General features: G+C 46.7%; 1 protein-coding gene across 1 annotated transcript in view; it reads right to left on the bottom strand.

Annotated features, from left to right (window-relative positions):
* ITGA11 (integrin, alpha 11) overlaps positions 1–25304 on the bottom strand; it is a 201524-nt gene that overhangs the window by 57651 nt on the left and 118569 nt on the right. Inside the window, exons 9-12 of the mRNA XM_006888404.1 lie at positions 24322–24487; positions 22332–22402; positions 7592–7736; positions 3403–3551 (exon numbers count right to left, since the gene is read on the bottom strand). Coding sequence (XP_006888466.1) covers positions 3403–3551; positions 7592–7736; positions 22332–22402; positions 24322–24487 — 531 coding nt within the window. The remainder of the gene's footprint in view (positions 1–3402; positions 3552–7591; positions 7737–22331; positions 22403–24321; positions 24488–25304) is intronic.

Below are 25304 nucleotides of genomic sequence, written 5' to 3'. Positions count from 1 at the left end.
AGGGTCAGCTATGAGCAATTCTGATGTGATGGCAATGAGTCTGAGCTATAGTTCTCTGGGTGGTACAAATATCTTGTGCTTGGTGACTGATGTAAGAGAGGCGTGGATTAATTCAGTGATGCTGCGGAATAAAGATGTGGTGATCTGCCTTGATAAAGACTATAGGTAAGAAAGCTCTATGGTACAGTCTAACACATGGGTTGAGATGGGTCAGAATTAACTTGAAGATACGAGTATGCATGTGCTATCATGATGTAATCAGCCCTCCATTGTTGGACACTTGTTTTTCATTTTTTTCAGTATTACAAAAACCTGAGATAGGCATCTTTGGTCATGTGACGGTGATTTCTCTCAGACATGACCGAGATCTGAGTGCTTGCCAGGCTCCCCTCCTGCCTTGGCTCCATGGAACTCCTGCAGTGAATCACCATCTGCACCATCAGTCAAACCCTGAGAGACCCCCTTGTCTCCACCCTCCACCTCTCCCCTCCGCAGTCTACCAAAAGGCCCTCCTCCTTCACTTCTTCCCAGGGTGAGGTCTCCTCATTTTGCTTCTTGTCTCCAAGCTGGCTCCTGACCCACTCTACTGGGCAGCCAGGATGTACATCTCACAATAGAGCACATGGCTCCATTGATTTGGGATGAAGTCCAAACTCTCCACCGTGATCCTGCCAGATTAGCCTTCCTCCACGGCCTCTGCCTCACCACCCTCTCCTCTCACACTTGCTCCAGGCATACCCACCTATTTCTTCTCTCCAAGGCCCCTGGTTCTGGCCAAGTTCTAGGCCACTCCCTGCACACCCTCCCCTCCTGCTTGTCTCCCTTCACCCCTCCCAGTGCTAATGTCTTTTCATTCCTCAGGTCTCAGCTGAAATGTCACTTCTTATTAAAGGCCAGCAGAAACCTGCCTACTCCACTGAGAATCTGCAAAGGTCCCACTTTCCTCGATGTTTTCTTAGTACTGTACTCCCCCAGCTGCACTTGTTCCTCCATGGCAGACTCGTGTGGCCCAGGGCTGTGTCCATGGTTTCCCCTCCCAGCTTACATACGTCCCGGATATGTTAGTAACCAGGGGCCCTCAGGCTGATTCTGATTCATGGCTCCCACAGGGTTTGCAATGACTGATTTTTATACATAGATCACCAGGCCTTTCTTCTGAGCTGTCTTTGGGTAGAATCCAACCTCCAACCTTCTGATTAGCAAATGAACACTTAACTGCACCACTCAGAGACTGCCTGGTACACCCCAGCCACCGCCATTGAGTTGATTCTAATTCATGGTGATCTTCTCTGGATTTCCAAGGCTGTGAATCTTAATGGGAGGAGATTGCCTTATTCAGCTGGTTTGCAGCCCAATGCTTGTGAAACCAGGGCACAGGAAGTACTTAATAAGCGCTTATTGAGCCAGTGAGTTGCCTACGAAAGGGGGAAGAGCCAAGGACAGGCCTGGTGTGAGATGCTTCACAGGCTCAAGTCGTTCCTCTGAGTCTCATCTGCTTTAGGAGAGACAACATCCCCTTCCACCTTCCTCTTCTTACAGGAGAAGAGAGGTTACAATGCTCTCAAGGCTAAATTGGGCTGGAACCTGGGTCTGCCTGACCCCAGAGCTCAGAACTGTCCCTTTCCTGGCCGTCTCCTGCCTTAGGAGACTTCCACATGAAATCAGGGTCTTAAATCAGGGTTAAAAGCATTTTATGGAGAAGAAGGAGAAAAATACAGAGCAGGGGAAAGAATATCATAAACCCAGGAGAACGAATGTGGTGTGCCTTTATAAAATAATGACGAGGCGGACCCGGAGAGCAAGAGAGGGATGTGAGGGGTGATGGGAGGAGATGGGTCTAAATTAGTGGCCGTACAGCTATGTGGGTCAATGTGATTTAGAATCCACTTAATTTAGCTGCTTTCAGCACTGCGGTCTCTCATTGGGATGTCGAAGGCAGAACTGGGCAGGAAAAATGTTGTAAATTCATCAGCAAATTCCCTACAGCTCTCATGGTCTAGTCTTAAATTCCCGAAAGAGTTGTGGTGGGGTGGGCGGGTGGGCAGGAGGGAGGCGGAGAGGGGGAGGCCTGCAGGGGTATGCGGAGTCCCTCGAGAGAGGAAGAGGAATGGTGGAATGCTGGCTCCCTGAAACTGCAAGAATTTACATTAGACTCAGCGAGGAGCTTGACTTCATGGTGACCAGGAAAGGACAGTAGAAAATACAGGTGACATGGTTCCAGACTCAGGAGAGCAGAAAGTTGGGAGCAAGAGGTCAGGACCTGGCTCGGGTCCAGGGTGCCACAGATGGTACTGAGTAGGGGGCTGTAGGTTTGGGGCTGTGGTGTTAGTTCTTGGTGCCATTGACTATGACCAATAGTAATCGATCAACAACAGATCTGAACTTTGCCCTATCCTGTGACATCCTCATCATCGCTGATATGCTCAAGCCCATGGTTATGGGCACTGTCAACCTTTCTAATTGAGGGTCTTCCTCTCTTTCTCTGACCCTTCATCTTTCCCAACATGATATCTTTTTCCTAGGTCTAGTGCCTCCTGACAACATGCTCAAAGTAAGTTTCCCCACCTTTGCCTCTGAAGGGCATCCTGGTTACAAACCTTCCAAGACAGACTTGGTTTTTTTTCCAGCCCACTGGAAGAGCTCTTGACCAAGTTGTGAATCTGCCCTCTAACCATGGAAAAAGCTTCGTGGTTTCACAGAGCTTCAGTTTCCCTCTTATCTTGAAATGGCTTGTTTTTGGATCTCTTTCTCACCCATGCCTCCTCACAGCTTTCTGATTTGCATTCATGACTATCTAGCATGAGACTCTTAGCAGCAAAGTCTGGCTGCTAACCACATTCCGGCTGGGCACAGCATTATTGTTCTACTCTCTGCTCTCACTGGAGGAAAAGGGATGAGGAGAAGTTTGGTGAACCTGTGGGGCCTTCTGGATGGAAGTGAATGTGGCTTGTCCCCAAGGCTATTCCTTCAGGGTCCCCAGGGGTCCTAGCTATATACCTTGGGTCCCAGCTATATATCTGGTTGGTCTCTCCAGCCCTGACCTCTGGGTCATGAAGAGCAGAGGCCAGCACCTAGGAAATTGACTAGAGCCAATAAACACCAGACTCCAGAGACTTGCTAGGTTCTCCAAGCTGTAGCTGCACCAGAGCCCGGCTTTCCCAGGAGAGGGGGATTTAGGAAGCATGATTGTTTCAAGGCAGTAAGTAACCACATTTATGGATAGTTTTGTACTTTATTCTCGATGTGAATGAGGTATGTGTCCCAATCAAGAAGGATTATTGTGGGTTTAGGGACATTCTCCTGAGATGAACTTTCACTCTGATCTGTTTCTGCTCACTGGCTCTCTGTTGTTTGACAGGTCCCTTTCCTGCTCCCAGGTCCCACAGCTCCCCACCCTCTTACCTGCTCGCCCCGCAGAGCCTGGTGGATGGTGAGGCTCCGGTTGTTGAGCATGGTGAACAGTATGACTTTGCCTGTGTGGTTGAAGCGGGGCGCACCAGCCACGTACACTCGCCCCTGCGTGGAGGACACGACCGATGTGACCGTGTACCCTGCCGTGGGAGGAAACAGGCTGGTCTCTGCTGTGGGCCCAGTAGACCCTGCCAGGGCTGTCGGGGGCTGAACCACTGAGCAGGAAGACAGCTGTGAATGGAGTGGACTTAGGGAAGGCCAGCTAGATGTACTTGTGAGGGGCAGACATTTCCAGGGACAGCTGAGGAGGACTGGAGGGCCCAGGAGAGGGGTTTCTGGGTGAGAAGAAAGCATTTCACCACACCCCCTCCTGGAAGGGATACAAGAAGTCAGGTGAGGCCATGGAAGTCCAGGCTGGCTGACCTGGAACAAACACCTCCTTCACCCTCCGCACAAGAATTTGCCACCTCAGGGAGAAAGGAGTGGTTTGTTTTATCCACATTTTCTTTTCTATCGGGCTGACTTTACTTTTAATCTTTTCTGATCTACTGCTTATTAAGTGGGTCATTGATGATTGGAAAGGTGTAAGGAATGGCTCTGCTCTGGCTCTGGGCATTTACACAGGATTTTAGGAGATTCTTGTAGCTCCCAAGCTTTGCAGACTCAAAGGAGGGAGCTGCCCAAACTCCTGTGGCCCCACAGCTACACCAAGCAAAGAGGCACAAATGGAAACCCAGTGGGTCTACTGGAAATGCTTCAGATCTGGGTCCTCAGAACAGTTCGGCCATATCACCCTGAAGCTTAAGTCATCACAACTCCCTCCCAGGATCCAGGAGAGACTCTTCTGAGAGGGGTGCCCCTGGCAGGTGTGCAAAGCTGATGGCATCTGGTAAGCTCACTCTCAGCCAGATGACAAGCAGATCTTGGCTGATAAAGGGTTCTCGGTTGTCCTTGGGCTTTGGGGCTTCCTCATGGGTGGGGTGGGGTGGTGCAGTGGTATGGGGCTTGGGGGCCAAGTGTCCAAGGGCAGAGGTAGTGAAATGCTCAAAGCCTAGGGCTGCACTGGGAGATTTCTACGCCCCAGCCGCCTGCTGGCTGTGGCTTCAGTTCCCACATGGCTCTCTGGCCAGCAGGCAGGTCACTGTGAGGCCTGGCTAGAGGGCAGAGCCAGGGCCAGAAATCCACGTTGCTTCCTCAGTGTGGAAGCTGAGAGCCAAGCCTGTGACTCCTCCCCCCTCCATCCTCGCTCCCTTGGGACCGGTGAGGAGAATTTCCCAGCTGTCCCAGCAAGGAACTTCAGGTTCTGTCCTCACTAGATGACTCCCAGAGGGAGGAGGAGGAGGGTAAGAGGAGGAAGAGAGAAGGCAGTCAGTCTCTCAGGAACCTCATAAAAGGCACTGATTGTGGTCACAGCAAAACTGTGGGCTTAAGGAGGGTCCTTCAGGCCAGCTTCAGCTACCCAACTCTTCTGAAAGGAAGACATCTCTGCTGGGTAAGGAGTGGCTCTGCATCTCACTATCCCCTCACTCAGCTGCCATCATAGCTCCCACCTGCCAATATGAAAAAATTGAAGCCCCTCAACCTGCCTTTCCAAGCCTCCTGTGGCAGCCTGCCCTAAGCCACCTTCCCCTTTCTGATTTCTCACTCTTCTCTCTTCCAGCTGCAGCAATCTGTTTCCTGGACCTGATGTTGCCTGCAGCTCCCACGCCTCCCTTCTTGGTTAACCTTTCTTTGCTTACTCAGCACCTTCTAATCCTTGAGTCGCGGTTTAGAAGCCAGCACCTCCTCAATGGGTCTCTAGATTGGACCAGTCCATTGAGCTGCAATACCCACAGGTTTTGTCCCACTCGTTTGACATTTACTACATGGGACCCTGGGGCATTGTTGATGTTAATTGTCTTGTTATTTAATAGTTAGTGGTACAGGGCCTTCCACTGCTTGCTTGGGGTCTCCACTTTTGTCAAGAATCCTGAGTAAATGGGAGGAGCACAAAAAGATGCATACAACTGAATCTAGTTAAAGAGATATTATTATTATTTCAAAAGAGCCTTGGTGGCATACTGTGTAAAGTATGGGGGGGCTGCTAACAGAAAGATCAGCAGTTTGAACCCACCACTGCTCTGTAGGAGAAAGAGGGGAAGTTTTCTCCTGTAAAGATCTATAGTCTTAGCAATCTGACAGGGAGTTGAAATGTGTTGGGACCAACTCAACATCAGTGCAGGCCTTTGTTTCGGAGTCCCAGTGGGGCACAGCCTAAGCACTTGGCTATTAAGGAAAGGTCAGTGGTTCAAATCTACCAGACACTCATTGGGAGAACTATGTGGTGTGGTGGCTCTGAAGACAAGAGCCTTGGGAATCCTATAGTCATTTCTACTCTGGCAGCAGGGGCTGTGTCCTCTTTCCCTCTGCTCTCTCATAGATGAGATATTAGTGCTATCTACACAGCCCAGGTTTAATACAAGCCCAATGAAACTGAACCCAGAACTTGTTGCTATTGCTGTTATGTGCTGTTGAGTTGCCTTAGACTCATAGCAACCCTATGTACAACAGCTCTGATGCCTGAGGCCTGACCTGTCCTGAGCCAGTCTCACTGACTCCGACATATCTACTCTCATTGCCCCAGTTACTGTATCAATCCATCTCATCCAGGGTCTTCCTCTCCTGCACTGTCCCTCCACCCTTCCAAGCATGATGTCCTTCTCCAAGGATTGGTCCCTCCTGGACACATGCCCAAAGTATGTAAGACAGAGCTTCATAATCCTAGCCTTCAAGGAAAAACTTGGTTTCATTCTAAGACAGACTTCTTTTCTTTGCCATAATGGCATGGTCAAAACTTTTCTCCAGCACCACAACTCAAAGGCATCAATTTTTCTTCTGTCACCCTTAGTCATTGTCCACCTCTCTGATGCATAGCATCTTGTGAAGACTGTGGTCTGGATGAAGCACACCTTAATCTCTAGACTGACAATGTTGCTTCTCAGTCCTCTGGAGAGGTCCCTGACAATACCCTGAGGTACTGTTAGAAAACTTCTAGAGATATACACCTCTGGATATTCTAGGACATTTCTGTTTCTAGCAATTCAGAATCTTGCAGATTCTGCCTTGCCATTTGGAGGTTCCTAGGCTGAGACAGAAGATAGGGTAGCCATAGTGTGGGAAGTGCCATAGGCAGGGCATGTGGTCAAACAACTGGTGGACCAGGGCAGGGACTGCATGGCACATCCTACGCATGTTGTCTCTTTCCAAGGAATGGCCTTTCCTAGCAACATGCCCAAAGTATGTGAGATGAAGCATTTCTATCCTTGCTTCCAAGGAGCACTCTGACTACACTTTCTCCAAGATGTATTTGTTTGATCTTTTGGCAGTCCATGAGATATTCATTACTTTCCTTCAATACCACAACTCAAGTGCATCGATTCTTGTCATCTATATTCACTGTCCAGCTCTAAGATGCATAGCAAGTGATTGAAAATATCATGGCCTAAATCAGGCACACCTTAGTCTTCAAACTGACATCATTGCTCCTCTTAGTTCAGAAACTCAGGAAGACTCAGAGACAGTGGAGGCCCTGGTCATTCACTCCTTGCTGCCTCCTTCTTCTGACTCAGCCCTTTTAGAAGGAAATCAGTTATACCCAATGGGATTTAGCCATGAATGTGGAAGGCTAAGGGTACTAGGACCAACTGAATTAAGGTCTCACAGCTGGGACCTACCCTCATTAGGCCAATGCATGTGCTTTTCATTATAGGTTCACATCCAAGTGTCTAATCAGAGTGACATCTGCATTGATTATGAAAATGAACTTTTCCTGACTTGTGCTTTGTCTTAGAGAGGCAGAATGTTTTCCAGGTGGAATTTCTTGTCAGGACAGGAAGCATTCAAGTCACACCAACAACTGACTTAGGGCCTAGAAGTATCAACTGAAACACATGTAAGGTGTGAGTGAATTGCTTGTCATTTATTCTGCCTTCTCATCCTGAGTCTATTCTGTGCTGGGTGTGTAGGATGCCAAGTTGTGGAGAAGTCCTGGCCCCATGCATGGAGGACCTGGGATTGCTTTTCATGGGTGAGCACTTGAGTTGACACAGAATAAGCACAAAGAGGCCCCTTATGTGGAGTTTCAGGTCCTCTGAGTCCCAACCTCCCTGCCCCTCAGAGCCCCCCAGTGCTGGGCCCTTACCCAGATAGGCACCGTGGTTTTTGAGCTCCTCAGGGAACTCCTTCAGGTAGGACTCTCGGTGAGGGATGACCTTCCCGCCACTGGTCTCCTTCAGCACAGCTCCGTTCCAGTCATAGGCGCCAACAGCTCCCAGCAAAATCCCGTCCTGACATTGGGGAGGGGACACACATCATTAGCTCGAGTCTCCCAGGTGTCCCTCACCAGGTCCTGGGACCAGTCACTTCAGACACCTTCTCCCAGACTTGTTACTTAGTGATATACCCTTCCAGGCGATTGGCTTTGAATAAGTCCAGAAGATTGTATGTCATCATATTGTGAGCACAAAGTGGGTCAAACCGATCTCAAAGACAGGATTTTAGGATAGAAAGAGTGTTCTAGAAAAAGTCAAAGCCAAGACCAAGCCTCCATTCACCTTTGGGTTGCAAAACCCTCCCAAGGAATTTTTTGTCACTTTCTCTCCTTTTTTGAGGCTCTTTTAAGCTGTACCCTTTATCTCCTTCTGTATTTTTTAATTTAATTTTATTTTTTAAAATTATTTTTTGTGTGTACCATCAAATCAAATCTGACTGGTACAGGAGGAGATTGCCCCGCCTTCTCCAGTAGTACATCTGGTGGATTTGAACTGCATACTTATGGGATTTCAGTGTAGCTTCTTGCCACTAGGCCACCAGAGCTCCCCTTCTTCTGTATTCTTTTGCATTGTCACATCTTCCTTGTGTTTATATCTCAGCTCCTGTTCACTTTTTTCAAGAAATCTTCTCTACATTGTGCTAGGCATTTGCTTGGTTTTGGGAGTACTGTCTCAGCCCTCCCAGACTTCAAATATACCAAACCAATGTATAAAGAAGCATCTTGTTGCAAATGGTGGCAAGTGGGCTGAGGGAAAACCACAATGAGATCTATTTAAGATTGAGATTGGGGATCAGGAACAGCCTTTCTGAATAAATGACAAATACTCAGACACCTCAGAGATGGGCAGGGTCAGACAGCAGAAGAGAGCTGGAGCAGGAGGCAGCTTATGCAAAGGCCCTGAGGCTGGAAAGTGTGGAAAGTGTTTGCATTTAAGGAACTGAAAGTTGTTTGGGAGACTGGAGCCCTGAGGAGGAAGCAGCAGTGTGGCTGGACAGACATGCCAGGCCACATCTGTGACAATCAACCTCCTGAAGAGCTTGACTTCCAGTTCTTAGCAGGTTTTCCCCACTCACCAGCTGCAGGATAAAAAGACAGGAAGCTTCCATGTAGCTGACTCCCAGGTCACTTCCCAGGGCTGGGGCTACTCACTCTTTGGTTCTCCTCTGCAAACCCAACCCCAACTGATTTCACACAATAAGGGGGCACAGAATACAAATAGAAAACAGAAGAGGAAGAGGAAGAGGAAGACAAGTTACTCAGGGATAGCGAGGGGCCCAAAGAAAGAGACGACTGCAAGCAGGGAGGGTTCAGCCCCAGGGTTGGTTACCTTGGTGTCTAGGGGCTGAGGGGTGTACAGATTCAATCCCAGCCTTGGAACCAGCCAGTGAACTCAGCTCTCTCCCTTGGTGTGCAGCTGGCTTGCTAGATGTGAGGTTCCCCTCCACCACTTAGGCCTGAGACACTCATCTCCGTGTACCAACGGAACAACATGCTTCTGGCCAGTCCCAGTGGAACCATGACCAAACACAGCGGCAGGGCCATCAACCATTCTTGTTGATGGTGGTGAAGGTAGCAAAACGGCGACCCTTAGCCTGGGCACCCTCTCTTCAAGGCTTCACGTCAAAGAGTTAAGCTGAACACAAGCTTAAGACTCCTAACACTGGAGGAACTGGCTGTTCACACAGATTATTTTTAGGGCTATAAATCGTGCTGGTCTTGGGAGAGTCTGCCTTGCTGCACTATGTTCAACATCCCACTTTCTAATTAGCCTTCCGCCTCCTCCTCCTCCTCTTCTCCTGTGCCTGTGCCTCAGCCCAGAGGCTCTGACAGTCAGCTGGGGCTAAGATTGAGGCCAGGGCCTCCAATATTGAATACTCCATGTCCCCAAAGTCATTGCCCAAATTTTTGAGCGGAGGGTGTGCTCCGTTCTTTGCACAGGGTATATTCTCCAGCTTCACAAAGGCCCCCCGCTCCCCAGAGGCTACTGCACTTGACAAATGAAGCATCTGGGGTTCAGAGAGGGTGGATGACTTCCCTGGGGCTAGACAGTAATTCAGAGGCAGGCTGGATCAGGCAGAATACCCCTCTGCTTCCCACAGCCTCACAGGGGCTCCTGCTTCTAAAGTTTTATCAGAATCCCCCACTGGGAGGAGCTCTCCAGCCTCACCTCTCTCTCTCTCCTCTCTTCTACTCTTTGTCTGCTGAATGCAAATTTGACTGCATCCTACTGCTTTGCTTCATAGAGAAAGGCACTTTTGGCTTTGTGGATGACAAGGACCCTGGTGATGTGTTGTAAATAGGTGTTTAACCCAGGTGCCTAGATGTCAGCTGGGGCAGACCCCAGGTATGATGAGGGCTTGGGAACTCCACCAGAACTTCTGGATCTGGCAGCCCTGAGCTTTCATATATATCATGCTATATTCGCCTTCAAAGTGGATACAGGCTGAGAAAGGAAGGGGGGTGCTTTCCTGAAAGTGCACTTAGTGATGTGGGTAAGGAGTGTCACCAGCACAAGTTCTGTGAGGGGTGAGCCAGCCAGGGGCTGAGAGGGCAAGCAAAGGCCATCAAAGCAAGCCTCAGCATGTCACAGTCTTTTCCCAGCTGGGGGAACCCAGACATTCTGCATTTGGGAAGAATCGGGAAGGGTGGGACTGGTCTTGGAGCAGGGAAGCCAAGGAGGCAGGCCCAGCTGGAAAACAAACAGAGTGGCACCCTGCCTGGGGCTGCCTCCCCGATTTATGGCCTCTTCTCCCCTGGGGCCACCCAGCTCCTACCAGATAGTGTCAGTGTGTGCTTGGGTGGCCTGGCATGTGCACATGGGCCCTGCACACTAACTGACTCTCCTGTGCAGAGACGGGCAAGCAGGCTCGGCAGCCATGAGCAGGTCCAAGGCCAAGCTTATGTCTTCTCTGATCACCCACACCTACACTTACCATTGGCTCTGGCCAGCTCAGCTCTTAGCTACCCTGAGCTCTGTCCCCCTGTAGTCTGCCTTCTCAGTCACACTGAACATATCCTGGCTATGCGACCCTGTCCCCTAAGATTGTGTTTCAGCAGACCCATGCCCCAAGTCAGGGTTGGCCCCAGCCCCAGCCCTGGAGGTTGTTACCTGGGGGGCTTTTGAACCTCTTCCACCTAGAGACATCTGATAGTGACTGGAAATACTATTGGTTATTGTCATATTTTGTGGTAGTGGCATTACTGGCATCTAGTGAGCAGAGGCCAGGGATGCTGTTAAACATCCTACAGCACAGGGCAGCCCACAACATAGAGCCACTCGGCTCCAAATGTCAATAGTGCCAAGAGGGGCAGAATCTCGGGCCTGTGGGTGGAGCACGAGCTCTGGCGGAAGACATTTCCAGTTCCAGTTCTAGGTCGGAAGCTAGCCAGTCTACCTCATTCTCCCTTAGCTCCTTCTTCAGCTGGAAAGGGATTCTGTTGTGAGAATGTATATTTTTAATGCTTTGTGTGGTGCCTGATCACCATTACCTGACAGATATTCGCTCTTCTCATTCATTAACTCATCCATAAAGCCTCTTGTAAGAAGGCAGAATCAACCGCCACCACTTTATATGTATAAACACCCCCCATGTTTATTGCAGCTTTGTTCACAATAGCAAAGAGTTGGAAACAACCTAAGTGTCCATCAACAAATGAATGGATAGAGAAGCTGTGGTATATTCACACAATGGAATACTACACTGCATTGAAAAACAAGGAACTCATGCAATATTATTCAAAATGGGTGACCCTGGAAGACATTATGCTGGTGAAATATCTGTCACAAAAGGACAAATACTGCATAATGCCATTGTTGTAAAACAGGACTGACATCAGGGTTGGGGGTAGACTGAGAAAGAAGGGATAAATAATGTATACTGCATTGAAACAGATGAGGGAGAAAACTGTTTAAAAGGGATATGTGATTAGGTATTATTGTCATGACAGGAGTCCAGAACAAAGGCTGCATAGTGGAGTGGACCTGGGGGGAGGGATTGTAAAACAATGAAAGACTTTTTCTTTTACTTTTCAAAGAGAAGAGTGTTCTGGGGAGGAGGGGTGGGCAGGGAAAAAAGTACAACAATGAATGAATGGAAATCCAAAGTCTCTGTAAATTGTCATTAAAATTAACAATGATAATAAAAACCCAAAAATAAAATAAAAAAAAGAAGGAGGAATCAAGGGAGAATCAGACTTCACAGGTAAGTCACAGCAGATGAGTAATCACAGCACAGCATGAGAAAGCAAGTAGAGGCGTTTTTTTGGTGGGCTCAGAGGAAGGACAAGGTGGGAGTATAATGGAGTGAGGAAATGATTTTAAGGAAACGTTACTTGAGTTATTGCTGCTGTTACTATGTGCTGTGAAATTGTGATTCATAACAATCCTATAGGACAGAATTGTCGTTGTTGTTATGTTGTCAAGTGCCGTTGAGTCAAGTACGACTCAGTGATCCCACGAATAGCCAACCTGAACCCTGTCCTATCCTGTGCCATCCTCATCATCTCTGACACACTAGAACCCATTGCTACAGTCACTGTGTTAATCTTCCTGGTTGAAAGTCTTATTCTTTTTCACTGCCCATCCACCCTTTCAAAGCATGATATCCCTTTCCAAGAAACAGCCTCTCCTAGCAATATCCCCAAAGTCTATGAGTTGAAGTTTCGACTCATACTGTACACACAAAGCTCCTTGCTTCTGAGGAGCACTCTGGCTGCACTTTTTCCAGGACATATCAGTTTGGTTTTTTGGCAGTCCATGGGATACTGAGTGCTTTTCTTCAAGACCACATCTCAAAAGCATCAATTTCTCTTCTGTCGTCTTTATTCATCATCCAGCTCTCAGACTCATAGCAAGTGATTGAAATAGATCATGATCTGAATCAGGTGCACCTTAGCCTTCATACTTACATCATTGCTCCTCAGTACTATGGAGAGGTCTCTGACAGCAGATTTGCCCAATGCAATACATCTCCTGATCACCTGACTGCTGGTATCAAAGGGGTTGATTGTGGATCCAAGTAAGATGAAAGCATCGACAATTTCAATCTTTTCTCCGTCTATCAAGATGTTGCTTATCAGTCCAGTGGTAAGGATTTTTGTCTTCCTAATGTTGAGATGCAACTCATAGTGAAGGCAAATGTCTCAAGTCCTCCTCACTTTCAGCAAGCAAGGTTGTCATCTGCATAGTGCAGGTTTTTGATGGGTCTTCCTCTTATTCCGATGCCACATTCTTCTTCATAGAGTCTAGCTTCTTGAATCAGCATACAAATTGAACAGGTATGGAGAAAGGATATAACCCTGATGAATACCTTTCCTGATTAGACTGTGCAGTATTTTCTTGTTCCATCTGACCAACAACTTCTTGGTCTAGGTACCAAGGGATAGAATAGGCTATAAATGTTCATGAGAGCAGATTGTCTGGTGTTTTCTCCCATAGTGGCTGGTGGATTTAAACCACCGACCTTTTCTTAGCATCTGAATGCTTAACCCCTGTGCCACCAGACTCCTACTTATTTATTAGAAATCTCAAAATGAATGCTTTTAGTTCTGACTTTAAAACTTCAAGTTCACAAACTTTCCCCAGACATTTGCTAAAGGCAGAGGCTCAGAGAGGTTAAGTGATTTGTCTGAGGTCACACAGTGAGGAAGACAAATAGTCTATTGTCTGGCAGTCATGGGATTAGGATAACAGATACCAGCAAGTTTTCCATACAGCTCTTCTTGAATTTTCAGAGACAGGGCTCTGCAGAGCAGAGGGAGGTCACTGCTGGTCTGGCCTGTGCACTGGTGAGGTAGAAGACTGCCTCAAAGGAGTAGCTGGAGGAGTATTCAGTGTTTCTCCACAATTTACATCTGCCGTGTCCCCCTTCAGAGTGGGACTGAGGCTCCTTTCCTCAGAGGTTACTTGTTATTGTTGTTGCAAACCATTGAGTTGAACTGATCCATAGCTGGCCCATGGTGGGTTTTCAGAGGCGGTAAGTCACTTGAGAGGAAACTGCCCATCTTTCTTCTGAAAAGCAGCTGGTGGATTGGAACCATGTGCCTTTGGGTTGGAGGTGCAACTTCTTACTAGTAGGCCACCAGAGTTCCTGAACATAGGAATGTTGTTGTTGTTAGGTGCTACTAGGGGCCTGTGACGCATAGCAACCCTGTGTACAACAGCTCTGAAGCCTGCTGCATCCTGAGCCAGTGACTCTGACACACCTTTTCCTATTATCCCACTTACTGTGTTAATCCATCTCATCCAGGGTCTTCCCCTCATGTTCTGTCCCTCCACCTTTGCAAGCATGATGTTCTTCTCCAAGGGCTAGTCTCTCCTGGCCATGTGCCCAAAGTATGGGAGATGGAGCCTCGATAATCCTTGCCTCAAAGGAGAAACTTGGTTTCACCCTCTCCAAGAAAGACCTGTTTGTTCTCTTGGTGGTCCATGGTATGTTCAAGACTCTTTTCTAGCACCACAACTCAAAGGCATCAATTATTTTTCTATCACCCTTAGTCATTGTCCAGATCTCTGATGCATATCAAGTCATTGCGAAGACCATGGTCTGGATTAGGTATACCTTAGTCTCTAGACTGACATCATTGCTTCTCAGTACTCTGGAGAGGTCCCTGAGAGGAGGTTTTTCCTAATGCAATTTGTCTTTTGATTTTCTGACTGCTGGTGCCAAGAGTGTTGACTGTGGAGCCAAGCAAGCTGAAATTGTTAACAATCTCAATCTCTTCTCCATCTATCATGGTGCTGATAATTGGACCAGTATGAGAATCTTTGTCTTCCTGATGTTCAAAATGTTCCATATTGAAGATTACAGCCCTTGGCTTTTTGCAGCAAGTGCTTCAGGTCCTTCTCAGTTTAAGCAAACAAGGATGTGTCATCTACATAACGTAGGTTGTGGATGAATAGTCCTCCAATTCTGATGTCACATTCCTCCTCATATAGCCCAGTCTCCCCAGTGATCTGTTCTGCATATTGACTTAAAAGGTTTGGAGACAGGATGGATCCCTGTTGCATTCTTTTCCTGATTTTGTGTTTCTTTGCTCTGTTCTTACCACTGTTTCCTGGTCCGTGTATAGGTTTCACATGAGCACAATGAAGTGTTCTGAGACTACCATTCTCCTCAAGGTTAGACACAATTTGTTCTTCTCTACACAGTCAAATGCCTTTGCATAGTCAATGAAACAGAGATAGACATTGCTCTGGTACTGTTTGCCTTTTTGGCCAAGTTCCATCTCACATTGGTGGTCATATTTCTAGTGTCATGGCCTCTTCTAAGGCTTGTATTTCTCTTAGTTCTCTGTTGATGTACTATTCTAGTCATTTTTGGATGTTCTTCTTCAGGATTTTGCTTACATGTGATATTAGAGATATTGTTCTATAATTTCCACACTCTGCTGTGTCACCTTTTTTTGGAATGGGAATAAATATGAATAAACAAAGTTAAAATAAATAACCATAGGATTAAGAGTGTGAATTATGCTTTAACTAGGCACCCTGGTGATGCATAGCTAAGTGCTCAACTGCGAACCAAAAGTTTGGTGGTTTGAACCTCCCCACCAACTCTGGTGGTCTGCTTCTGTAAAGATTTTAAAAAAAGAAAACAAAACCAAACCCACCCAACCAACCAAAAAAAGCCACTCCAAAAGAATTCATTGTCACTGAGTAGGAATGAATGTACAGCAGACCCTCCAGTGGGTTTTCCTAGGCTATAAATTGCATGGGAGGAGACTGTCCAACTTCCCCCTGCCCCCAAGTTAGTGCTGGTGGAGCTGAAGGCCAGAGGCATAGCCTTTGCTTTATTTATTTGTTTATTGATTGATTGCCTTTGTTTTAGCATCACACCTCCTCGTGGACTAGGCCACCACAGCCAAATAATGCCGAGGGGGCAGTTCTACTCAGTCACAAGGGTCACTCTGAGTTAAAATCAATTCCAGGGCACCCAATGATGTTTTAACTAGTTACTCTGATTCTGTTATTAGAAAACTTATTTTCCACAAGCTCAAAATGGAGTCTGAGGAAGGAAGGATGAGCAGTCAGTAGATTTAGACAGGGCTTGAGCAGAAAGACTGGGAAAGAGGCCCTCACCCTTGCTGTGGCGAGGTGACCCTTACTGCTGAAGAGGTAGGAGTGACTGGGCCTCTGGTCTTGACAGTTGGAGGCCTTCCGTCCTTGGCTTCTTTCAAAACTGAACTGCGAGCTGGTCTTGCTGGATGATCAGGGGTCATCCTTAGGTTAAAGGAAATGATCGTCAACTCTCTCATGAGTCATCAGTGTTTATGTGGAGACAGAATCCACCCTAATAAAACTGTTTCCTTCAGTAAACTTGTGGTGCTAGTGGGAGATTTATGGACTCTGGTGGAGGAGGGTAAATGTGAGCTTCCCTCTGCTGAGCCCATGTGTAGGACGGTTCCCCCGCAGCACCACCATCAGCAGGCACATCTCCTTTACATTTTTTCCTCTTACTATAGACTCCCTGAGTTGACGCCCCACTTGGAGATTCTGAGGTGCTGTTAAGTAGGTTCTGACCCCCAGTGACCCACATAGGGCAGAACGGAACACCAGTCCAGGCCCACATAGGGCAGAACGAACACCAGTCCAGGCCCATCCTCACAATCAGCTCTGTGCTGGAGCCACGGCTGCTGCAGACACAGTGTCATTCCTTCTCCTTGATGGTCTTCCTCTTGCCCCCCACCTACTTCTTTTTTTATTTTTTATTCATTTATTTACAAAATTCGAATACATTGTTTTCCAGGACAGATTCTTCCAATTTCCCTCACCCCCACCCATCAAATTGCAGAACCCCATGATTAATACTCCCATCCCCTGCACTGACCCTTTACAGCACAACATCCTTCTCCAGGGACTGGCCCCTTCTGACACTATTTCTAAATTATGTGAGACAAGTCTTACCATCCTTGCTTCTAAAAACATTCTGGTCACACCTCTTCTGAGACAGATGTGTTTGTCTTGCATCCTTTGATAAGCTTTCTGGAAGATTCATATAGCTTCTTCTTGATTACCCAGCTTCTCTTAGCTTCTTGCCTTCATTTCTAAATATGAATGGAACCACTGGCTTAAAAAACCCACAGTAGGCTTTGATCAGGGATTCACTGTTAGTCTTCCAGGTGAAAATTTTGGAAACCTCCTTTTCCTTTTGTCATCAGGATGAGAGTCGTCTGATATGGTCCCAGATTCACAGGTTGACTCAGCAGTTCTGACTCTGCCATCAGCCAGAGCTGCACTGACTGTGGTCTGGGGGCTTCCAGTTTATAAAGGATCATATGATATCTTAGGGTCTCCTCTTTGCTCGAGTCTCTCTTTGTCCTTGCTGCTTTTATACTTTCAAACTTGATGGCTTGTCATCTAGCTAGGTAAGATGATAGCAAATCGAGCAAAGGGGAGCTGGCCTTCCCGCTTCCATCTGAGAGGACCCTCCTGGGGACCCCTTCCTCAAACTTAAGGACCTTTCCTTCCAGTGTAACTCAAAAGGTTCAGGTAGTCTGAAATCTTCACTATATTTGCAGGAAGAAGCTGTCAGATATTGCCTGAAGAACAATTCTAGAAGCGATGGGGACTGGGGACTGGCTCAGAACCTGCTGGGGACAGAGGCGGAAGGCTGAGCTCACCTGTTCCTGGTCCCCAGAGAGTCTGGAAACTAAGGAGCTGGATTCTCGGAATGGATTACTGTGGCCAAATATGATGGCGGCACTAGCATGACACTGAAAGACTTCTGTGTCTAAAATGTTGTGTACCATTGAGTGGGTACTGATTCATAGCTAACCCTCCAGAAAGTTTTCAGAAGCAGTAAATCGCATGGAGGAGACTGCCCATCCTTCTCCTGTGGAGCAGCTGGTCGATTTGAAAAGTATGCCTCTGGGATTGGATTGCAGTGCAGCTTCTTGCCACTAGGCTGACAGAACTCCCTTGTACCTAAAATTGCTGCTGTTGTTGTTAGGTGCTATTGCATTGAGTACAACTCACAGTGACCCTATGAACAACAGATTTGAACCCTGTCTTATCCTGTTCCATCCTCACTTTCTCTGACACACTCAAGTCTATTGCTGCTGTCACTGTGTCAATCCACCTGGGGGAGAGTATCTAAGAGTGGATAGATAATGAACACTGCATTAGAACAAATGAGAGGAAGAACTGTCTGAAAGGAATAGATGATTATGTGTGTATTATAAGTATGAGGACAATCTGGAACAAGGGGTACATTGCAGTGTGGGCTGGTGAAGAAGGGGAAGAAAATATGCAACATGAATAAACAAATAAAAAAGGAAAGGAAAAAAAATAAAAGAATACTTAAACAACAAAAAAGATCGCATCCCAATATTGGCTGATGTGCCAGACAACCCACCATCATTACATAATTTTTTTTATTCTGAAAGTCTTTATCTCTGAATTAAAGAGTTCTGGATTCCAACATCATTATTATCTCTTTCAAAGTTCTATCAGATGGAAATTTCCAGATGACTGGTATTCAAAAACAAGACACTGCACACCCATGTCTATTGCTGTTTTGTTCCCAGTAGCAAAGGGGTGGAAATACCCAAGTGCCCATCAACAAATGAATGGATAAAGAAGCTCTGGTATATTCACACAATGGAATACTATGCAGCACTGAAAAACAAAGAATGAATGAAATACTGTACAAAATGGTTAACCCTGGAGGACATTATGTTGAGTGAAATATCTCAGTCATAAAAGAACAAATACTGCATAATGCCACTGTTATAAAACAGAACTGACATTAGAGTTGGGGTGAAACTAAGATAAGAGGGGATAAATAATGTACATGGCATTGAAACAGATGGGGGAGAGAACTGTATAAAAGGAATATATGATTAGGTATTATTGGCATGAAAAGAGTCCAGAATAAGAGCTGCATAGTAAAGTGGATGGGACATGGGTGGGATGGGACTGTATAACAATGAGAGAATTTTTTTCTAAGGGAAAAAGTGAATGGGGGGGCAGGAAGGAAAATGTACAACAATGAATGAATGGAAATCCAAGTCCTCTATAAACTTTCATTAAAATTTCAATTAAAAAAAGAAGACACAGGGAGTCAGAGTAATAGAAGAACTGGGGTCTGTATCTTATTCTTCCAGATACAGAAGAACACGGGGATAGGCAATCTGGACCACCTCCTCTGACTTAGATTAGGAGTTGGGGGGATGTGGAAGATGATGTCTAGGGTGGTCCATGACCTTTCTTTGATCCCAGTACAAGGTTGGGGCTTGCAGTTCCTGGTCTCCACAGCTGGGAACCTACTGGTCCTGCAGGGACGCATTTTATTTGACAAACCTGAGCTGTTTGGGCCAGCTTAAGCTTCTCTAAATCCTTGAAGCCTATCTTGATTGCCCTTATCTTTAGGGTCCCCAGTCCCTGGACATACACAGACCATCTATTTTCTAAGGGTGTGAACATACTCATTTACGAGTCTTTGTCCCCGGGTAGCCCATGAAGTGCTGGAAGAGGAAATGCTACCTTAATCTGTGTTCTACGCACAGTGTCCAGTACAGAGTTTAACACACAAAAGATGTTAAAAACTGGTCATCAAACAGATGAAGGTGATACTAGGGCATTCATTCTCTCACTATTCCTGACCAGGGTTGGCTTTTGTCTCTGCCCAGAATTCTCCCCCCACACCATCTGCATAGAGAACTCCTTTTCCTCTATTGCATATTGACTCCTCCTCTTGGCTGCTGATTAGAACTCTGGTGGCCTAGTGGTAAGAAGCTGTGTTGCACTCCTGGAAGCATGCAGTTAGAATCCACAAGCTGCTCCACAGGAGAAGGATGGGCAGTCTCCTCCCATGTGATTAACTGTTTCTGAAAACCCACTGGAGGGTCAGCTGTGAGTCATTTCAGACTTGATGATGCACAACAACAACAACAAGAAGGGTGCTGTTGTCCTTCAGGGTCCACTTGAGTGCCAGCTCCTTTCCTGATCACCCTCTTCTCCCCTAGACTAAACCATTTCTTCTGCTCTTCTAAGAGGCTCACCATGTGCTGCCTTGACAAGAATGAGCTTCGTAAGTGCATGCTTCTCTTAGTGCCTTCACAAGCCCTCTTACTTCCCCTTAGATGGGCAACCCTCTTGAAATTCTTAATTATTTTCCTCAGAGATATCTACAGTTTCCTTATCTCACTTTCAGAGTTGAGAACCGGTTGTTTGCGTGTTGACTCCTGGTGGCAGGAATCATTTCTGGTTCATTTTGGTCCCTTTCACAAAGCCACATACTATATAGTGCTGTTGTTTTTGTTAGATGCGTGTTATTGTTAATTCCAACTCACAGCAGCCCCATGTACAATGGAATGAGGCACCAACACTACTTACGCCATATTCACAGTCTATATATAGGAGCCCATTGCCTCAGTCACTTTGTAAAGCCATTGTTTTCAGAGTCTTTCTCTTTTTCATAGATTCTCTATTTTACCAAGCATGATGTCCTTCTTCAGGGACCATTCCCTTCTGATGGACAGCATGCCGAAAGTACAGGAGACAAAGTCTCTTTCTTTCTTTGCTTCTAAGAAGCATTCTGGATCTGTTTCACTCAAGACAAATTTGTTTATGCTGCTGATGGTCTAATATTCTTCACCAGCAATTTAATTCAAAGGCATCAAGTCTCCCGATCTTTTTCTTATTTATCATCCCACTTTTCACATGCACGTGAGGAGAGCAAAAACACTATGGCTGGAGTGAGGTGTGCACCCCAGACCTCAGGGACATCTTTAAAGGGATCTTTTGCAGTAGATTTGGCCAGTGCAATATGTCATTTGATTGCTCCACTGTTCTTTTAATAGATATTGATTATAGATCCCAGTGAAATGAAATCCTGGATAACTTCAGTCTTTTCTTCATTTATCATGATCATGGCATCAGTGCACATAATAGCATTTGACAAATAATTGTTCGATTAAATGACATTTCATTTCTTTGATGCATCTTCTCACAAGTCCTGACCTGAGGCCTGGTGGCTCGTTCTGCTGCAGCACAAGCCTTCCACTTGTCTCTCTATGTTGACTCCGTACTTCACCCCAGACTGGGAGCTCCGTGAGGGCAGGCTCTCACCTTTGCATCTCTCCTGGCACCCAGCACAGAGCCCAGCACAGTCAACACCCTGAAACGATTTGATCTGACCACCTACAATGAGGATAAATACTTCCACCTGCCACCTTGCAGGGATGTTCTGAGCATGAAATGAGATGCAGGAATTTCCTGGAAAAGTTCAAAGTGTTCTGCAAATGTAACTTATTATCGTTGCCCATGCTTGTGGCACTGGCATTTCCATCTTGTTGTAGTCAAGACAATGACCATCTGAGATTTTCCAGATGCAGCTTAGAAAAATGTGTGCGTGAGCTGCATGTCTGTTCATCTGTCTGTTGCATGCTGTGCATGTCCACCCGGCCCCCTGCTCCAATCTGGGATTTCTGACTCAGTCTCCCAACAATGCCCCCTTAGATTCCACGTTCTCATGGAGCTTGATTTGGAGGGGGGTTACAAGACTAATATTTCTTTTGCTATTGTCACCTCAGCAGGCCAATTAAACTTATGCTTATGTACCTGTGAACTAAGAACAAGGAATCGGGCCCTAGGTGCATCACAGAGGAGTTAGGAGAATTCAGTGGAGTTATGGAAGTGGTCTGTAAGTAGGAAGGATTAGGAGGCCTTTTCTGGCAAGTTAGGAGGTAGGAAGAAAACCCTCCCACCCCCTGGATGCCTGTCTGGGCACAGATTGCCAAGGAGGGGGCACATACCAATACCGACACCCAGGTGTCCCCCACATGGTCCTCCTGGGGACCAGATTGCTACTTATAAAACAGCTTGTGGGCACTGACTCCCTGTCCCTCTGTTTCATGAGGTTGCAGTCTCATCTTAGGAACCAGAATAAGATGAAGCTCAGAGAAGATGGGTGATCTGCCTGAGACTCTGACATGAGACACAATGTGAGCTCCAGTCACAACAAGCTGTCTGTGATACTATGTTCTCTCTTCATCTCTGGCCCAGGCCCTCCTGGGACCCCTGAAATAAGGTACAGAATCTGTGCAGAGAGAGGCTGCAGCAGACACCTGCTGGACCACATCCGGAACCTTTGGACACCTGCACTATGTGGACACAGGGGTGAATTCTCCCATCACAATCTGGGTACGATTAGAGAGCTCATGGTTGGTTTCACCACACTGACGTGGCTGTTACACATGGCTCTGTGGACTGAACAGGATCTTTCATCCTTGGAGGATAAATTAGTGGAGGGGCATGTGAACTTTATTATCCTTGTTCAGCCCACAGAAGAAGGGAGGCAGAGAGACCCCCCCAAAAAGAGGAAGAGACATAGGGACAGTTTAGGAAAGGTGGGATGGCAGACCTAGAGTTGGAAGCCCTAGGGGTAGGTGTTGTAGTTTTTGTACCATCGAGTTGGAACTGACCCATGGCTCTGTGAATTTTCAGAGGTAGTCAATTGCATGGAGGATACTGGAGCAGCTGGTGGATTTGAACTGTGCACCTTGGCATTGTTAGCACAATTCCTTACCACTCAGCCACCAGAGCTCTCCACAGGTAAGAGGAGTCATGTGAAAACAATCGATAGAGGTGGCCCTAGACACTTACCTCTACCACATGTGAAGAAAAGCCCGTCTGAGACATCTCCAGCCCAAAGGATGTTTCATTCTTATTGGTGCCTAAAACCAAGGGTCAGAAGATGTTAGTTCCAGGCTCGAGAGGCGAGCTGGACAGACTGTGGTTCAGGTTCCGAGGGGGCAACCTTGGGGCAGGATTCTTGTGGACAGTTGTTCTTTCCAGGAGGGCACATAGGTTTGTTCCTTCCAGCCCACGCCCTTCTGAGAAGGGTCCAAGACAATTTACATTAAAGGCATGTCTACTATAAGGCTGTGGAAATAGGAAAGTAAACCAAGATGAGTGGACGGAAAGAAATAGTCTACATTTTTGGCAGAAAATGGAATTTCCCACTTTGTCCATCCCTATGATTCCCCAGTGCTGGCTGCAGATGCCTTGGTTGGCTACCAAACATCAAGTCTACCCTTGAGGGGGAGACATGTCACCACTGCGTATTTGCAGAAGAAACTCCAAATGTGTTGAAAGCCCCGCCCCACAGAGGCGCCCAGACTCATGTTGTTGGAATCAACGGTCTCATCACCCCAGGGGACCATTGTGAGGAGAAATACATGCATTTGGGTACTGAAAGCTCTGGTGTGAAAGTCATGTTCAAACATTCTATTTACACTTCTTTTTGAGGGCTGCTTTAGGTTATGCAACCGTTAAGCATTTGGCTGTTAATGGAAAGGTTCGTGGTTTGATCCCACCCATGGATCTATGGGGAACAAACAGCAGAGATCTAACTTACTGCTGTTGGGTCATTTCTGGCTCCTTGGGTTTCTGAGGCTGTAAATCTTTACGGGGGTAGACTGCTCATCTTTCTCTCATGGAGCAAGTGGTGGGTTGAAGCACAGACTTTTAAGTTAGCAGCCTGATATGCTAACACGCTGTGCCTTTAGGGTCCTTCCATAGAGACCATAGCCAAGAAAACCTCGAGGGGTGGGTCTAATCTCTTACACGGGGTCACTATGAGTTAGAACTGACTAGACAGCACAAAACAACGATATGATGACTGTTTATGGTTCTTTTAGTGTTTGTGTCTCTTCACTTTAAATCTAATAAGGGGTTTCTCGAACTTGGGAGCAATGCCTTAGATTCTTTTTACAATTATCATATATGCTTAGAGCCCAATACTGGAAGTTCCCCCTACAGCGACAAAAAAAAAAAAAATAAATAGAGATTCAGTCAAGAAGAGAGAGGCATCTTAAAATGAACCCTGTGTGTGTGTGTGAAACAAATCCAAAATGAACACGCTTCTGGTGGAGAAGGAGGTTAGGAAGGCGAGGGATTAAACATTCCAGGCTGTGGAGGCAGGCCCATGAGGGGGTGCCAGATAAAATACAAGCTCCTCATAAAACTTGAATGTCAGATAAATATGGTACATTTTATGAGTACAAATACACCTCAAGTATTATATTTTATATTGGCTAAATATGACTTATCTGTTAAATGTAGCAAATCTGGTCCAAACCTCAAGCCCTTCCCAAGCTGCGGAAGTGCAAGTTGCTTAACTCTTTCAAGATCAATTTCCTCAGCAGTAAAATGGGGAGATTATCAGCAAAACCCACCTTTTGAGCTTGTCTGTAAAATGCATAGCCCTGTGCCTAGAGTCAAGTAGTGTTCCATTGTTGGCATTTATTATAAAAGGGACGTGCTTTCTAAGCCTGGAGCAGTGGTGACTTAGTGGTAGAATCCTTGCATGTGGGAGATCTAAGCTCATTCTTGGTTGATGGACCTCCAGTGCAAACACCACTACTTGTGCACTGCTATGATTCTAAATGGTTTTAAGAGGAATATCAAGACAGACTAGGAAGAAAGGCATGGTGATCTTCCAGTGAAAACCAGCCAACGACAATACTGCAGAACACAATTGTTAGATTCCCAAAACTTCTAACAACCTACTAAACAATTCCTTATTGTGGGCTTGGGTTTTGTTCAGTTGGTTCAGAAGCTGATTTGTCCCTCTTAGCCATGCCTTGCTCACCTTCCAGGCTGAAGATCCGGTCCCCTAGGGCATCGACGATGTCCTTCAGGGCTGCCTCATCGGTGACATTGAAGAAGTGCTTGTCGTCGGGGTCGCTGGCGATGTACTTGATTTCATTTAGAAAAGTTTCTGGGTTGATCCCTCTGCGGTTGTAGTAGCCCAGGACCTGCCAGGGAACACGGTGGGGGGGGGGGGGGAGGGAGGGCAGGGGCGACAAAACAGGACAGATGTCCCCACTCCCTCATGGCCCTGTGTGGGCTGGAGCCACACCCGCCCCAGCAGCTATGAGCATTCCTTCAAGTGCTTGTTGCATTTTGGAGCATTTCAGAGACAAGACAAGGAGCCTGCTTGGAGCTAGGGTGATGGGTGGTGTAGGCCAGGGGCTATTTCCTGTAGTTTAAGAACTTTCCTAGCAAGACAGAACCAAACAAGAAACAAAGCTCCACTTTTGTGGCTAGGTTCAGATGGTGCAGAAAAACTCCTAACTGGTTCTTTAGCAGAGGATGAAATAAGAGACTGAATTTGAGGAGTGGCTAGAAGCTTGCTGCAATCCTGAAAGCACGTGGTTCAAATCCACCAGCTGCGCTAAGGAGGAAGGATGGGCAATCTTCTCCCATGAAATGAATTGTCTCTGAAAACCCATCGGAGGGTCAGCTATGGGTTGGTTCTGATTCTATGGTATACAACAACAACAAAAACAACAAGCTCCATCGGGAAGCTCTGGTGGCCTAGTGGTAAGGAGCCGCGCTGTCGACTCAAAGGTAGTCAGTTTGAATCTACCAGCTGCTCCTTGGGAGAATGATAAGCAAGCTCCATTGTAATTTACAGCCTAGAGGCATTGCTATGAGTCAGTTCTGCCTGGATGGCAGGCAGTGAGTAAGTGAGTGAGTGAGTCAACCTGAACAGCTTGCTCCACCGCCCAGAAGATGTCCCCTTGATGTCTCCAGGGGTTGATGGCCAGTGCTCCTTAGAGGCAGTCATCA

The sequence above is a fragment of the Elephantulus edwardii genome, unplaced genomic scaffold, assembly GCF_000299155.1.
Source record: "Elephantulus edwardii isolate Elephantulus edwardi_28Jun2011 unplaced genomic scaffold, EleEdw1.0 scaffold00066, whole genome shotgun sequence".
Lineage (NCBI taxonomy): Eukaryota > Metazoa > Chordata > Mammalia > Macroscelidea > Macroscelididae > Elephantulus > Elephantulus edwardii.
This window is presented reverse-complemented; position numbering and strand designations above follow the sequence as displayed.